Source organism: Typopeltis vanoorti, chromosome 21 (genome assembly GCF_054136105.1).
Source record: "Typopeltis vanoorti isolate ZY-2024b chromosome 21, IOZ_Tvanoo_1.0, whole genome shotgun sequence".
Lineage (NCBI taxonomy): Eukaryota > Metazoa > Arthropoda > Arachnida > Uropygi > Thelyphonidae > Typopeltis > Typopeltis vanoorti.
In genome coordinates this window covers 62529279-62546830 of record NC_143569.1, presented here as the reverse complement: position 1 = coordinate 62546830, position 17552 = coordinate 62529279, and the positions used below count along the sequence as shown (strand labels likewise).

Below are 17552 nucleotides of genomic sequence, written 5' to 3'. Positions count from 1 at the left end.
AGCGAAGGCAGTTTTGAGAAACATTCTAAATTGCAGAAAGAATTTTTCAATTGATTGCGTACATAAGATATATCTGCTTACAGATCTTCGCTGATATTCAAGTTGAAATCAATATATATATTAATATTTCAAAAATATTTTACATAACTTACGTTTGAAAAAATCTCCTGATTTCTTTCCTTTGAACAATCTTTTGCTGTTTGCTGAAATATTAACATCGAAGTTATAAGCACACATACACACACAGCATACCTTTCTGTCCTATGTTAAAGTTTACTTATGTTATTTCATATACAGAAAAATGAAGATTATAAAATTTTGGTAATTTTTCATTGATACGATATTACCTATTCATATTGGTGTTTCGAAATTAAAAATTAATTCAAAAATTAAATCGTGTCTTTACAAAAATGCCAAAACATAATTAGCGTTGATTTTTATCTAATATGTCTTTTCATTAATTTTCAATCGGATGACGATTATATATATCACCATCTTCAGCCATTGTCAATCCACTGCTGGTTGAAGACCTTTCCAAGATTACTCCAAAACTGTGTGTCCATGACTTCCTTTCCCAAGTCACTCCTGCAAATCTGATGATATCATCAATCCGCCGTCATTTCGGTCGACGTCTTGATCGTTTTTCCTCTCGTGGAATCCAATCCAGTACGTTTTTTGTCCATCGTTGATCTTGTCCTCGAACAATTTGCGCAGCCCATTTCCACTTCAGATGTTTCACTCTTCCGTTGATGCCAGAGACTTTGCTTTCATTTCTTATCCACGTATTCCTTTTGTGATCCAGTCTGGTGAAACCAAGAACATACTTCTTTCCACACTAAAATGTGTTGTTCTTAATTTTTGAATTTCCTTTGCATTACGTGTCCATGTTTCGCAGCAATATGTCGATATAGGAAGAGTTAAAATATTTTCTATTAAGGCTTAATGATAGTTGGCTTTTGAATAGTGAGTGTAATTTTCCAAAGGCTTTCTACCTAACCATCGTGTGTCTTTTAATTCGTCTATGATATTTTGTTCCATTGATATCTGGTGCCCTAAGTATATGTATTGATCTACTTGTTTAATTTCCTCATTATTGATTTTTATTATTTCTGGTTAGACATAGCTACTGAACATAACCTGGGTCTTCTTTAGGATTATCTTTAGTTTGGAGTTCACGGATACGAGCCTGTAATACATGCACAGTTGAAGTAAAGATAACTATTCATTCTGCAAAGCGTAAATGGCTTAAATATCTTCCATTCATCAGATCGTTCCCTTCCCAATCAATAATTTTGAATATTTCTTCTAAGCACGCTTGAATAATTTTGGAGATATTGTTTCACCCTGTCTTATAGATTTCTTTATTTTCGCAATGGAGATGTTTTCATTGAAATAAATTGTTTGAGTGCATTGGTGTATGCTAATTTGGTGATTTTGACGTATGGTTCCTTCACTTGTTAGTTTCTTAATGCTTCAAGTATTGCACAATCACACAGACCTCCTGGGACGCAACTCTAGCTCGCCTTGACATTGCCATCATACAAGAAACCAATGGAAGCAATGAGTCACACCACCAGAAAGAGGCTCCAATCCAGCTTTCAATCTTATAGGAGCAACATACCATAAAATGCATAGGATGCCCTAAATTCACTTACTAAAGTCCGTTTCATTTCTGCTAGCGATGTTTCAAAGATATCTACCTTTATTATAGAAGTCAAAGACCTAAAAATAATTAATGTCTACAAGCCACCATCTACAAGCTGGCCTGATGAAGTTTTGCTAGCCTTAATGCATCCTGCTGTTTAGATTGGAGACTTTAACAGTCATCATACCCAATGGGATTATAGAGAAACTGATGCAAATGAATTACCGACCATTTACAACTATGTACAGTATTTAAAAATTTATGTACATTTAATCATACAAATACAACATTTATTTTTCAAACGCTATTCTATCTTTTTCAATTTAACTACTTGAATACAAATTCTACTCTATAGTTCTTCTTTATGAACTGGTCAATAACATCGTCATAAAAAGTCATAACTTAATTTTCACAAGCAACACGCACAGTTTTAAAGGCTGGCTGAAGCTCACTAGCCAGAGCTACTTTGACTGCTTATGACCCTTGTTTAAGCAACTGGGTGAGATGACGTGGAGCGAGCGGAAATGGCTATGCGCGTGCATGAAATCACAATGCTGAAGCGAGGACCTGGAAGCTCCTACAACCGAGCAAGCCAAGGTAGCTTGACTAGCGTCGGTCTTCGATGCACAACGCAAAGCTCAATTATTGCCGCGCAAGCTTAAGACGTTTTCTGTCTACAAAAATAAAAGCCTAAATGGAATGCTTATAAATCCATGCATTTATTAACAAATAAATAGTACTTCTTTCTCAATTAATGAGCTTTTAGCAGCAAGCATAGCAAGCATGGATAATTCGCCACTGTAGCTAAGGTTGTTATTCATGTGGGTAGAATCGAGGGTGATTTCTTTTGACTCCAGAATACGTCTTTCAAGTTCATCATAACATTTATGAATATTAGAAGTTTGAACTCAGTCTATTTTGTGTTGGCGGCTTTCATCAGAGTTTACAGAGAACAAAACTGACTGGCAATTCTGGAGTCAAACGAAATCACCCTCGATTCTACCCAAATGAATAACAACCTTAGCTACAATTTGCCAGATTCGCATAGCTCTGATGTTCAGTGCTGGCGTTTTCGCGAGATCAAACGCACGCGTGTAAATGTAGCTCGAACTGAAGCACGGACTTCAATTTCAACTTAAATGTAGCTTTTTTTTGAGAGTGTTGTAAGTGGGTAATGTTTCTGTCTGTCTTTTTGTGTAAATATCTTTGTAGTTTGACACCTGATGAAGTTGGCTTACCAACGATACTTGTTGTGTCCGTATTAAACTTTTACTCTTAATTTTCTCGGTCGTTGTAGTCATTAAACGTACTGAAGATGTTCATAAACCGAGTCAATCTGCATACAAATAAATAAATAAATAGAATAGAACTTCGAAGCCATATCTTTAGTGTTTAGGACAGTACATTGAGAAATATAACAATACTTATATATTCCCATTGAAATAGATTATTATTACTCGTAGCATTAGTAGTACTGGTAGTAGTAGTAGTAGTAGTAGTATTGCTGTTACTACTATTCTGCTAAGTCTCATCTCGAGAGTACTTTTTCAGTCTCTTCCACGTCACACTTCTCCGTAAGACTCTCACTCACTACATTCTCCACCAACATATTCCCCTTACCTATCATGAAAAAACATTCATTCTGTTTCCACGTTTATCATTAGCTTATCAACTAGCAAATGCGATTCTCTTCCATGTCCTCCCTCATACAAGGTCTTGAACAATCTCTGTATTTATGCTGCAAAAAGTTTGGATTTCTGATTATTTTTCCACACGATAATTTAACGAATTTTGCAGTGTTTCTGCAGTCGGTTGATGATGCAATCCGAAGCGAAACTGAAATCACTTATTTAAATATAAAAAAAAGTCACTTGTTTTAAATTAAAAAAGAAAATCACGGATTTAAATTTTAGATTTGTATCTTAATAAACATTTTTCTATGATACTCACAAATCCCATTTCATATTGCCGCTTTTCTTTGGCTTTGGCTTCTTCACACTAAGAAAATTAAAGATATTATTCCTGTTGAAAGCTTATATATCATATAATTTCATTTATGTATTCCTATAAAAATCTTAATTGTTATTAATTATCTATTTAAAAGAAACGTCCACTCATCCTACTGCTCAGGACCCAATCAGTCAGGACAGCAAATATCAGAATTTCAGAACACATGGACTACATCCGTTTTCACCATTACAGCCACTCTGGTCTTGCTGACCATGCGCTGGATAACGGTCATAGAATATGGTGGAAGAAAGAAGCCAGGATAATACACCGGAGCGAATACAAATATGAAAGGCTTTTCATGGAATCAGCTTCAGCCCTAAGAAACGATCCAAAGCTCAACAAATTTGGCTGCATGAGACAGCCTCAAATTTGGGAAACCTACATCAGAAGACCTTCAGCCCAATCGCCCAGGAAGACCGGTTGAGGGCACCATCAGGAATTTAGGAGAACTAATAGCTTCTTACTTCTTCCTCACTTGAAGTTGAAAGTTTATTTTTCACTTGATCAGACTGTAATAAATTTAGTTTAATCGTTTATCCAAGTGTATGCAAACAACGTTTGCGCCTGAAAGTATCTTCAGGACTGGGGTAAAGTGGTACAACACCGGGCGACTAATTGCAAAGGCGGAGCAAACTACCAACACTCCTATCTCAGTATCTCCCATAATGCAAAACGCATCTCCTTGCGGATATGTATAATGTTATGCATTAAGGGAAGGACCACTACCCATACTAGTTTCGACCTTTATTGAGGTCACTTCAGGGGAGCCAGGCCAAAGTGGAGATACCAGGCAGAAGCATTAGCAAGGTCATCTCTTCCTATAGGAGCCGCCACTTTACCTTAGTCCTGAAGATACTTTCAGGCGCAAACTTTGTTTGCACACACTTGGATAAAAGATTAAACTAAATTTATTATAGTTTGACCAAGTGAAAAATAAACTTTCAACTTCTTTCTCTAAATCCAGAGTAATAAAAAGGTGGCACACCGTTTGGAGGCTCCTATAGGAAGAAATGACCTTGCTAATGCTTCTGCCTGGTATCTCTCCACTTGGGCCTAGCTCCCACTGAAGTGACCTCAATAAAGGTCGAAACTAGTCTGGGTACTGGCCCTTCCCTTAATGCATAACATTATACATATCCGCAACGAGATGTGTTTTGCATTATGGGAGATACTGAGATAGGAGTGTTGGTAGCTTGCTCCACCTTTGCAATTAGTCGCCCGGTGTTGTACCACTTTACTCCAGTCCTGAAGATACTTTCAGGTGCAAACTTTGTTTGCACACACTTGGATAAAGGATTAAACTAAATTTATTATTATTTTCTTCCTCACTTACTGTTTTGTTGTGCCTGCGTGCACGTGTCTTGTACCTAAGTTCCTCAAAATGGCAACGTTACGTTGCCGAAATATTGAAGTATATTAAAATTTATTTTAATGTATATCCTAGTACGTTGTAAATTCCTTACATTATATAGTGAAAATGCATAAACAACGTATAAGCCTTTCCATGAGAATTACTACTCAGGAATATTGACTCTTTTTTTTGAAGAAATCACATTCTTTTATTTATCAAATGCTTACTTTCCAGCTGTTTGTTGAAACATGTGAACAATGTTACCTCAGTTGTGAAAAGCCAATCCGAAGATTGACTGAGAGAGAGAGAGAGAGTGACGTAACCTAATGGGATGGGATAAATTACAGCTATACACCAATCCAAGCAACCGAAGTAACGTAGATTTTATACTTTGATTACATATTTGAACTGACGAAGCTTGTTTATCACTCTGGGAGAGGTAACTTTCAGAAATCTCCGATCGGCTTTGTTCAGACGAGACAGGGTAGGTACCACACAGCCCTTCTATCACTCAGTCATCAAAGAATGGTGGAGTTCAGGCGGGAAAAACGCATTGAAATTCACAGAGTATGCAAATATTATTTCTGATTGTAATTTGTGATCTGCTTTTTACTATTTAGTCACTGTAGTACTCGTGAAGGAGGGTTTTTTGTGTGTGAAAGAGGTTTGCAGGATTTTGTTTTAGTCTTTAGGGCGGCGCATGCTAAATTAAGAAGGTGAAGTTGTTTAAAAATATCGATATATTCATGCGGTAAAGTTGAGTTTCTCTACAATAGTGTTCAAAGAAAATTAAATCTCTGTATTGTTTCTTTACTTTGTAAGATGGGGGAAGAATCATGTTTCACACTCTCATTGGTTGATGTCTGTGTTTCTCGTTAAGTCGATGTTTTTTTTTTTTTTTTTTTTAAATATAGATATTGTTTCTAGGTTTTGATTTCGAGAGTCGATTTTAATTATTTCCTTTTGCTCTGTTCGACTGTTCGATTTTGTAGTTGCGTAAGGTGAGTCAGAAATTTATTTTTTAAAGATGTACTCTTGTTTTTTTCGTTTTGAAAGTTGTAAATTTTTGTTTTCCTCCAGTTGCTTTACAGTTTCCTTAGTTGTACCAAGTCGTTTTTGTAGATGTATTATTGGTATGAACAAGGTAACCTTTCACGAAAAATGAATAGTACAGTAGCATGGGATTCACTATCAACGAAAATAGGCTCAAAAACTCATCTGAGCACTGATACGTATTTACTCGAAAAGAAAAAAAAATGTATTTAAATACAGTATTTCCAAAGATACTTTTGTCATACTCACTTGTCCACACTTTCGCTTTGTTTCTCAGAATTCGGAGTTGTTGGTACTTTTGGAACTTTCTTTTCCTTCCCGTGGATTAGAAATATCAGTTTTATTCCTTTGTCGTTAACATATAAATTAATTTTTATTAATGACTACTGACTCATTTCCTAAAGAGCTGTAAGATAGAATTGAACAGCTTTTTTTTTTTTTTTTGTATGTGTGTGTGTGTGTGTGTGTGTGTGTTTTCATTCGTGTCACATTCCTGTCACTTTCGAACCTTAGCGGTTGGGAGTATAATTCTGGACATAATATCTAAAGGAAGCCAGAAAGAGAGTTGTGATGTGTCTGTATGTTCAATTCTAAACGATCTTGTTTTCAAGTACTCGACTTGCCATGGTGTGTGTGTGTACGTTTAAACACAATTGAGAATAATCTCCAATTATTGTTTGAGTGTGTGTATTTCCCCCTTCCGCGTCTCTATTCTCTCCACTTATGAAGAGAAGTTTTAATGACCACAGGAGACAATTCCTCTCGATAGGTCGAGACAATAGAGACTGGGAAAGGCAAAATACATATAAAATGATTGTCTTTAGGTAGGAGGTGAATATCAGTGCCCTGGGGGGGGGATCACTTTCCTGCTTACTGGAGACTTGAAGTGGCTCGAAACACGTTCAAGTGTGGCCGCTAGAACGCGATTTACAGACTCTCTATAGGTTTACAACATTTCATTTGCAGAAATGACAAACTAAATTACAAATAGCAGTTTCCGAAAATTGAAATGTTCTGTTAACTACGGCAATTAACTGACACGGAGTAGTTTCACTGCACAAGAAACGGATTATACCGCAAACCAGTTTACCAGTGCGCGTTACGACGGATTCGAGAAATTTACAAACATGCGCATGAATGAGTTTTCGAGAATAAAAATATATATTCTCGCATTTGGAAGGGATGTAACTCTAAGCCGTAAATCCAAATCGCCTCTAGCTTCGTTTAATGAAGATTTCTGAGTTAAATATTTCCGCACGAACCAATTTTAATTTTGTTTGAAAATAAGAGAAATCTGAAGCAAACTCAGATTCTGAACACAAAACCCACCTTCTCTTAATTATCTGCAATAATTTCTTTATTTGCCCTTTTTTATTATTCTCGTAGATTTATTGCGTTCACTAAGAATTACAACTGTCAAGACGGCAAGTTTTAATCCCATTTAATTAATTAATTTATTTATTTTATTTCATTTTCATTCGGAACTCATCTGTTAATATGTCAATTTTTCATCACTTTAATTTGGTCATTGAAAAATGCCCAGAAAGCTAGAGAATATTATATGAATATATATATATATATATATATATATATATATATATATATATATATATATATATATATATATATGCAAGATAAAATATTGAAGAATATTATACTTACTTGAACTTGAATCTCTTTAGCATAGGAATACCCTTTGGTTGTTTGTATCCTCTAAAGTAAAGTGGAAAAAGTGAGGCTTTTAAAAGATGCACAAACATACAAACAAAGGTTTTTGGTCATTTTCCATGAGAAATTATATAATTACCTAATTACGTAATTTTCATCAAAATATATAATGGGATAATTATTAGTTAATATAAGAATTATGATGTTATTAGAAGGAAGATTTTTTCTCCAAGGTACATGAATATTTTTGAATTAACGAACCTGTCGAAGGAATCTCTGCTTTGTTAGCAAACTGTTAAGCAGTCCCGTATCAATTAAAAAAGCCTAAACTATAAGAAGGTGAACGGAAGACTTTTCAGAAAGTGGTTTTAAATATCAGCCCACTATTAAAGTAAACTGCTTAATTATTATACTTACTCTTCTGGATGGGTTTCCTCCTCATCTGGTGCATTTTCTTCCTTTTCTACAGAGACGCTGTTGTTCGGTTTATTAGTTTGTTTCCTGGAGAGCCTAAAGTGTATAAGAAAAATTAGAATTTTGTTCTGGATCGAACTCATACACATCTTTCTATGTTTCTGGTAATATTATTTTCAGTTGAGTAGGAGCGAGTAGTAAATCAGCGATCTACCCTGTCAGTTTTGGGCTGATTAAAACCTGCTTGCTATGTTTTCTTGTGTTTTTTACTATTTCAATGGAGCTAAACAGTTCACTGTAAAGTACGTGGACAGTTTTTCGATCGTGGTTATATTAAAACGCTTCAGACATTAATCATAAGTAAAACAGCTGACCTATTCTGATTCTTACAAGTCTTGACTGATGCTAGACGCCAACTTGAAGAACGACACAACAACACAATCTCAGCCTTCATTTGTGTTGGGATACTCTAGTGACCATTCATTTCAAGTCCATAAAGAAGGTTACTTTTCGTTCAAGGTAGTCAGGTTCAAACATAAGGATGTCCGCAAGACGTGCGGTTATGCAAATGAAACCGCGTCTGCCGCTTTGGCTGAAAATGCAAATTCCATCTCTAACATTCGGTGATCTCCAAAGCTCCTAAGGCAAAGGCAAAGGGTACAAGCAATCATACGGAATGGCACTGCCCACACACAAAAAGTGGCGAAGAAATGTGGAATAAAAGGAGACAGTGTACTCAATGCTTGGTACACCTTTAAATTGATCAAAACATGCCACAAAAATGTCAGAATAGCAAGAGCTTAATTTTCAATAATGTTATGTAGAAGAAGTACCAGGTTTGATCTATGAAATACAAATTAACTGTCTTCCCTTTTCGAAGACTCCTGTGTTAAATATTTCCCCACGAAGCAATTTTAGTTTTTTATAAAAATAAGAGAAATCTGAAACAAACTAAGATTCTGAATGCAAAATACACTTTCTCGTAATTATCTGCAATAAGTTCTTTATTTTTCATTTTTTATTCTCGTAGATGGATTGCATTCGCTAAAAGGACAAGCGTCAAGACGGCAAGTTTTAATCTTATTTTATTTCATTTTGATTCGGTACTCAGCTGTTAATATTTCAATAGTTCATCACTTTAATTATTAATTTGGTGATTGCGAAATGTTCGAAACGCTAGAGAATATTATTTTTCATGCGATTTCCTCCCAAGAAATATTAATGTTATTTGGTGTCTGAGTGCACTAAGAGAGAGACATTGCTAAAACTCCGCTCCAAGAAAGCCACATCAGACCTTCGTTAAACAAGATGGCGGTTGCGATGAAAATTATCTAAAATTCAAAGGTGATAACGTGCCAGTGGTACGTAGCATAGGTTGGATGAAGCACCGCTAACGAAAGGATGAATTGAGGACAGCCAGAATGGAAGAAAAGTTGCACCTTTACCCAAGTCGAGGTAGAATACTACTTAGAATTAATTCTCACAGATATTAAAAAGAAACTAATTTTATATTAGTAAATATATCAAGAGCCAAAGGCTTCAATTCGGCGACATATAACTTGTTTAAGTTAAGGGATATTACATCCCATATTGTTTCTTAGCCGAATAAGAAACTCAAAAGAGTTTCATGCCGAATATAGAAATTATATAAAGTTCGGCAATTCCAAGCGTAAGCAAATACCTGGATAGCAGCAACTGACCCTTAAGGTAGTGCAAGCTGAGGCAACTCGTGTCAAAGGTGGAGAAAGTTCCGATCACTATTCTTGATATTTACCCATTATGAACTTAGCTCCTAGAATCTGTATTACTGTTCAATTTCAAAGTTCACATTATGGGTAAATATCAAGAATAGTGATCGGAACTTGCTCCACCTTTGCTATGAGTTGCCTCAGCCTGCACTACCTTAAGGGTCAGTTGCTGCTATCCAGGTATTTGCTTACGCTTGGAATCGCCGAACTTTATATAATTTCTATATTCGGCATGAAACTCTTTTGAATTTCTTATTCGGCTAAGAAACAATATGGGATGTAATTTTATATATTATACTCTGTTGCGTTTAACTAAATGCAGTGCGGCTGATTTTCTATGTTTTCTTGTGATATCTCCTACTCAAATGCAACGCAAACACTTAACAGCAAAGTAAGTTGACAGGTTTTCGACTGCGGATGTATAAAAGTGTTCGAAATCTATCATACGTAACACATTCCTCCGATATGGATCCTTCGACCATCTAGGAGCGAACTGCCCAAAACTGACATGCAAAAACTGCCTAACGACAAGTCATTCACTGGACAAATGTCTCATGGCTTGCCTCAAATGCGGGTCCAAAGACCACAAAGTTAACACCTGCTCATCAAGAACGCATGCAGAAAGGATGGGAGGTGCTATTATACCAGTCACAGTTTCCTCAGTAGAGAAGCCTACAGCTACTACAGAAAAAGAGTCTGGAAACACGGATTTTCCAACTATAAACAAGGCATACGGCAAAATAATGGCTATAGAAGAAAAGTCAGCCGCCACAGAAACCATAGCCCGCACATCCAAGAAAGAGAAGAAGCGAGAAACAGCCAATAAACAAGCTGTGTCACATGATGAAATCACTGCAGAAGGAAAAGTAAATAAAACAGAAAACATGGAGGCAAGCAGCGCCCCCTTCAAAAGACCTCTGAGTCCAGAGGAAAAAGAGATGAAAAAAATAAAACCAGCAGAAACAGAAGAATTGGAGGCTCCTCATGCAAAAGCAGGGGAGACTCTAAAGCATCTAGTTGAAGGTATCCCTGAGGTGGCAGGAAAATTTCAAGACGCAATAGTGAGAATAGGGGAACCTGCGCTCCTCCTCACTGGGAAATATGGTCCAAACGTAGTTAGTGCAAAATGGGGTGACATATTTGTTGAAGACATCAGCCAAATCACCCCTGAGCAAGTACAGCTAGCCATGGACATAGACGAGGAGGTGGCATCGGCGTTCTTCATAGCTCTCTCCAAATTAGACATGGCCAAGGGAAGTGAGGTGGCTAAAAGAATAATGATTGCCCACAAAAAGCGACAGTCACAATAACCATCCCATGGTTTCCTGTCCACAGCAATAGCTCTCTAGTTCCAACAGGTGGGGGAGGGCCTGAGAACCTGAGCGGCGAAGGCCTACAGCGAGGCGGTGCAGCTTCTTGAGAGCTGCATCACTTAGGCCAGACCCTTTTTCCCCCATCTTTTTTGGTTTCCAATTCTTTCCATATAGTTTTATTTTCTCTGTACTTCATGTTTTTGTTTTTGTTCCATGTTTCCTTTTTAGGATTTTTCCTTTTTCTTCTAAAGTGAAAAATCAACGACCGTTTTAGAATCTCCCCTGGGGGGCAAACAGCTAAAACAGGTCAACTGAGGCCTCTTTTACCTACCCTACTACTATGCACTCTATCTTTATTTCCTCTCCCACTATCTGCTGACTCTCAGTCTATCTTACTCTACAGGCCGATGATGAAGATTTGTTGAACTCACAAATTATTATTAACACATTCCTTAAACCAGTCCTTATAAGGACTATATACGGATCGCTTCTCTGCCTTTTTGGCTTAGATCAAGTGTGTACTAAAGTTCATTTTTGTGAACTTTCCCCATAAGTGATTAGCAAATTGTTTAGCTAAGTGCAAATTGTAGTATAGTATATGTTAGCTCAGTTATTATCGGCAAAGCGTCTCATAGAGGCACTTGATAATAAACTACAGCAGCAAATACAGAATAAACCCCAGACTGGGGCAAGAACAACACACTCGGTGGTGGGAATAGCTTAGCCCCCCCCCCCCCCCTCACCAGCATGGCTTTGCCGCGTACGCGGACCCTTGGAATCGAAGTGGAAGCTGATCTACGACCTCGATGTTTGGCTAAAGCCCTCATCGAAAGCGTCGGCGCTGAGCAGATTTTTGGGTTTACTCCCTTTGGTGGTGGTCGCTTCCAAGTAGTAGTAAGGAGTGAGCAAACAAGAGACAAACTACTTGCAGGATTCGAATGTAATGGAAAAACAATAGTTCCATTTTTGGTAGGGAGCATTACCAAACTACTTAGAATCCCCAGATTCCCTTTAGAATATATTGAAACGGATGTAAAGATCATCCACGAAATATTCGGGAAATGGGGCGTTATACACAAGATGGAAGTCCTAAATGACGCAGAAAACCCCAAATGGAAGTCGGGTGAAATCCACATCTCCCTCGAGATGAAAACGCCCGTTCCCAACTTCATTATTATTGGATCCGCCAGAGTAATGATAATGATAAATTACCCTGGTGTAAAAAAACAATGTTTTAGATGTGGTGCTTTCACTCACCTTGGGGCGGACTGTCCTAGAGTGAAATGTAAAAACTGCCTCAAAGCAGGCCACAACCAAGAAAACTGTGAGTCAGCTTGCCTGAAATGTGGGGTAATTGACCACAAAGTGGACACATGCCCATCCAGAACCCTTGCTGAGAGGATGGGTGGTGCAATCACGCCAGCAACTCCACCAAGCAATGGAAATGACACATCACAGGAAGCTTCTCCTCCTTTCGAGGCTGCTCCTGATATAACAGAAATCCATACCTTCACGTCTAAGAAAAACCGAAAGGGGGAAAAAACTTCCACAAGCAGTAAAATGCAACAAGAAGAAACAGTCGCTATTGAAACAATCAATGCCAATATAGATACTAATACAGATGATATAGATAGGGAAGAAGGAAAGATGGAGGTGAATACCAACACCTCCAAACGGCCATTAAGCCCACAGGAAGAAGAGTTGGTAACGCCCAAAACAGCAAAAGTATCTGAGACCGCCCACCCAGAAGTCCCTCACTCGAAAGCATGGGAGACTCTCAGCCATCTCATCAGAGGTATCCCAGGGATGGCGGAAAAATTCAAAGAAGCGATAAAAAAAATAGGAGAACCTGAACTCCTCCTCACAGGAGAACATGGATCTGACATCGTCAGTGCAAAATGGGGTGACATTTTCGTTTATGACATCAGCAAAATCACCCCTGAGCAAGTAGAGGTAGCCAAGGATTTAGACGAGGAGGGAGCTTCGGCGTTCTTCATAGCTCTCTGCAAACTAGACATGGCCAAGGGAAGTGAGGTGGCCAAAAGAATAATAACTGCCCACAACAAAAGAAAGACACAGTAACCAGCTTGTGGGCTTTTTGTACACAGCTTCACCGGTTTCAGCTATCACAGGTGGGGGAGGACCTGAGAACCCGAGCGGCGAAGGCTTACAGCGAGGCGGTGCAGTTCCTTGTGAGCTGCATCACTCGGGTCAGATCCTTCCTCCACCTCTAAGTTTAACTTTCAATTTTTGCTTTTCTGTGTACTTTTTTGTTTTTGTTTTGTTACATGTTTCCTTTTTAGGATTTTTCCTTTTTTGTAAAGTGAAAAAATCAACGACCGTTTTAGAAACGCCCCTGGGGGGCAAACAGCTAAAACAGGTCAACTGAGGCCTCTTTCACCTACTCTACCACTATGCACTCTATCTTTATTTCCTCTCCTGCTATCTGCTGACTCTCAGTCTATCTTACTCTACAGGCCGATGATGAAGATTTGTTGAACTCACAAATTATTGTAACACATTCGTCATTCTAGCGCTTACGACAAATCTCAAATATCGTTAGCTACCATCTTGTAGAGCGATACAACAACAAGAGCGAAACACTTGGCATGCATTTACGTTAGAATCACCGAGCTGACTATTCATGTGAACTCTCTACAAATAAGTTCAGTGTCCTGTGAAGGCAATCCTCGTGTTCAAACGCCTAAGGATAATTTAGTACTGGCAAACGCGTCTGAAAGTGTCATTTGTCGACCACACAGCCAATTGTCTTACTGCATAGAAATGATAGAATATTGTATCTTTGATAACATGTTTCGTAGTTGTTTATTATGTTTTCGTTCATGCTTCCCAATATTTGTATTATACTAATAATAAAATTTCAAATAAATAGCATTTTAATACCTTAGCCCAATCAGTAGTATTAAATTATTTCAGCAAAGTTATTGTAGACACTCAAATTAATTTGAATAGAAATCTCCTTATAAGCGTGTAAAATAACTTTGCTAAAACAATTTAACACGGGTCATAGGACTGTGGTTATACGAATAAAACGCGGAAGTCCTTCACAATTCGTAAATTCCTGTTTAAATACTGATTGGAAGAATTAGAAAAAAGAAAATGAAAACTTCTAATTGAAAAGACTAGATTTGTTTTAAAGACAGTTTCATTCCCGAAAAGTTGCCACCTTTAACTCTTCAAAACCGTGGGTGAACTAAGAGTTATGTTAAGAAAGAAAATAGAACTGCTTTCCAACCAGAAGAACAAGGAAATGCTCGAGCATGAAATCAAGTTGTATTCATAAGTTTCATTTTAATTTGTACTTCATAATCAATCCAGAAGGAAATGAAAGTAGAAACATTAAAACACATTTTATTATAAATAATCATTTTAAATAATACTAATAAATCTCCTTTTATAAATACTAGAATTAAAATATGTTTTTGCATTAATTCCTGCACAATAGACTGCTTGTTTTACGAGTGTTTTCTAACTGATAGTATAGTATAGAATAGTATAGAATATTTGTAATTCCCTGAGTCAACACTCGGCCATTGTAATTTAATGAAGTTTTTATTATTATTATTATTATTACGTGACACCTCCAGAGAGTCTAATGGCTCATCGAGGGAGGAAACCTACTATGCAGCTCTCTGTCTCCACCAATTACAACGAACAACAACTATCCTCATCTACACCAACGCTATCTACCGCCCATCACCACCACTAGTATTTTCACAGACAGTCACAAATATCCATGTACTGGAGAGCGGATACGCTAACCACACTCTTCGTCCTTACCATAGTGGATTTGAACCCATACATACCCTCAGGGATAGCACAGTGCACAAAAGTGCATCCAAAGGGTTTAAAGACAGAGCAACTGAATGTTTTAGAACGATCACATCACTATAGTTCTATAGAAAACCACGGAAAAACAAATACTTCAAAATAGTAAAAATAATTTCCCAATCCAAACGAAACAAAGCAGTTAGCCGTATATACTTAAAACATAGAAGAAACACATTTATCCAAATCGAAAAGTATGAATAAAACAAACTTTCGCCCATTGAATGAATTCGAGAAAAAACGCAGTCTTCTGCATCCAAATTAAATAATTTGAAATTAGTACAACTTAAACGTTATAATTAATATAATAGAAATATATATATATATATATATATATATATATATATATATATATACTAAAATATTGAAGAATACATGCTAAAATACATGCTAAAATATTGAAGAATGTTACACTTACCTTAATCTCTTGAGGAGATTCTTACGTTTTGGTTTCTGTGCGCTAAAGTAAAGTTGAAAATAGTAATGGTTTTAAAAGATGCACAAACATACAAACAAATATTTTTGGTCGTTTTCGATGCGAAATTCTATAATTAAATAATTATGTTATTTTAATCAAATATGTAATGCGATAATTATTAGTTGATATGAGACTTATGATGTTATTGGAACGAAGAGGCGTTTGTTTGTAACTCATTATTTACAGGACTTTGTTTTTCCATTCACTGAGCAGTTGACTGACTGCTTTCCTCCTTCATTACATGTTTATAAAGCCAATGAGTTCGTATTATTATTATTTCAGAGATTTCTCCAAAGTACACGAATCTTTTCTGAATAAACGACCCTGTCGAAAGAATCTCTGTGTTGTTAGCAAACTCTTAAGTAATCTAACAGCGCTCTAAAAGCCTAAACTATACGAAGGTGAGCGGAGGGTGGTTTAGAAAGTGCATTTAAATATGAGCCCATTTTAAAAGTAAAATACTTTCATATTACACTTACGTCTGCGGCATGAGTTCTTCAATATCTTTTGCAACATCTTTGCCTTTCACACTAAATAAATTAGAAGCACTGAAAATTCGTATATTTTCAAGGAGCCATCCTTTTTTCATTTTGATAATACTGGTTTTAGATGAGGTATAATTCAGTTGAACTCATCAAAATAATCTAAATTATCATCAACAGACCAACTTCATTTCCTGCTGCTGTTGGGAGCAAGTATAAGGAGGTAAATCATTAGTGTGTATTTTGATTCTGTTATTCAGTTTACGTAGTATCTATTTATGTGACTATTCCACTTCAACCCTACAAGTGCATTTCAAGGTGTCGTATTGTTTCAATCTCTGTAATAGAGGTAGTGTCGCTTGTGTATCTATCTGCATGAACGGTCGCCTGTTATTTGGTTGGCTGAATAAGTTTGTAATGTGTGTAGATGAACGTTTTTGTTGGGCGAATTTTTTTAACTCTCTTCCATAGAATGCCTTCTGTTGCAATATTGTTAAGGATGCCCACATTTATCCATGGATTATCTATGTGCCTATTTCTTGAGTAATTTGCTGCCTTTCTGTCCCCTAAACTTGGGGGGGGGGGGGGGTGGGGGGGGGGGGGGGTGGGGGGGGGGGGGGGTGGGGGGGGGGGGGGGTGGGGGGGGGGGGGGGTGGGGGGGGGGGGGGGTGGGGGGGGGGGGGGGTGGGGGGGGGGGGGGGTGGGGGGGGGGGGGGGTGGGGGGGGGGGGGGGTGGGGGGGGGGGGGGGTGGGGGGGGGGGGGGGTGGGGGGGGGGGGGGGTGGGGGGGGGGGGGGGTGGGGGGGGGGGGGGGTGGGGGGGGGGGGGGGTGGGGGGGGGGGGGGGTGGGGGGGGGGGGGGGTGGGGGGGGGGGGGGGTGGGGGGGGGGGGGGGTGGGGGGGGGGGGGGGTGGGGGGGGGGGGGGGTGGGGGGGGGGGGGGGTGGGGGGGGGGGGGGGTGGGGGGGGGGGGGGGTGGGGGGGGGGGGGGGTGGGGGGGGGGGGGGGTGGGGGGGGGGGGGGGTGGGGGGGGGGGGGGGTGGGGGGGGGGGGGGGTGGGGGGGGGGGGGGGTGGATTCTTCTTTTTACAAACAACGTTACTAACCAGATTTTCGCTACTTACTGATTCCGTGCTTTGTTGTTTCTTATTCTTTTCCTTCCTACGTTCATTCAAACTCTTCTCGACTTTCTTTAATTATCGCGCCGTCTCTCGGATAATCTGTTTTAATTTTGCTATTTTGGAGGTTAATTCATTTTCAAAAACCAGCTCAATATCTTCAATAACTTCTTTAACCTTCTTGTTTTCGACTTCGCTGCTCTTTTTAGCATTACGTTTCTTGTGGATTTTTGGCGCCATTTTAAGCTTTATTTTTTATTACAATATCTTAACAAAAATATATTATAAAACACTTAATACACGAAACTCTACACCACAGAGAAAAACTCAATAAAATAAAACAGATGAAAATCATCAATTTTACGCGAGCTCTAAATTCACGCGACCGATCACAATGTAGTCTCAGTCCCAATATCTTGGTTTCAGA

The 17552-nt window shown here is 38.4% G+C and overlaps 1 protein-coding gene across 1 annotated transcript in view; it reads right to left on the bottom strand.

The window, feature by feature from the left end:
* LOC150094912 (arylsulfatase B-like) overlaps nt 1–17552 on the bottom strand; it is a 135702-nt gene that overhangs the window by 33273 nt on the left and 84877 nt on the right. Inside the window, exons 10-11 of the mRNA XM_090411149.1 lie at nt 16009–16059; nt 8145–8237 (exon numbers count right to left, since the gene is read on the bottom strand). Coding sequence (XP_090267275.1) covers nt 8145–8237; nt 16009–16059 — 144 coding nt within the window. The remainder of the gene's footprint in view (nt 1–8144; nt 8238–16008; nt 16060–17552) is intronic.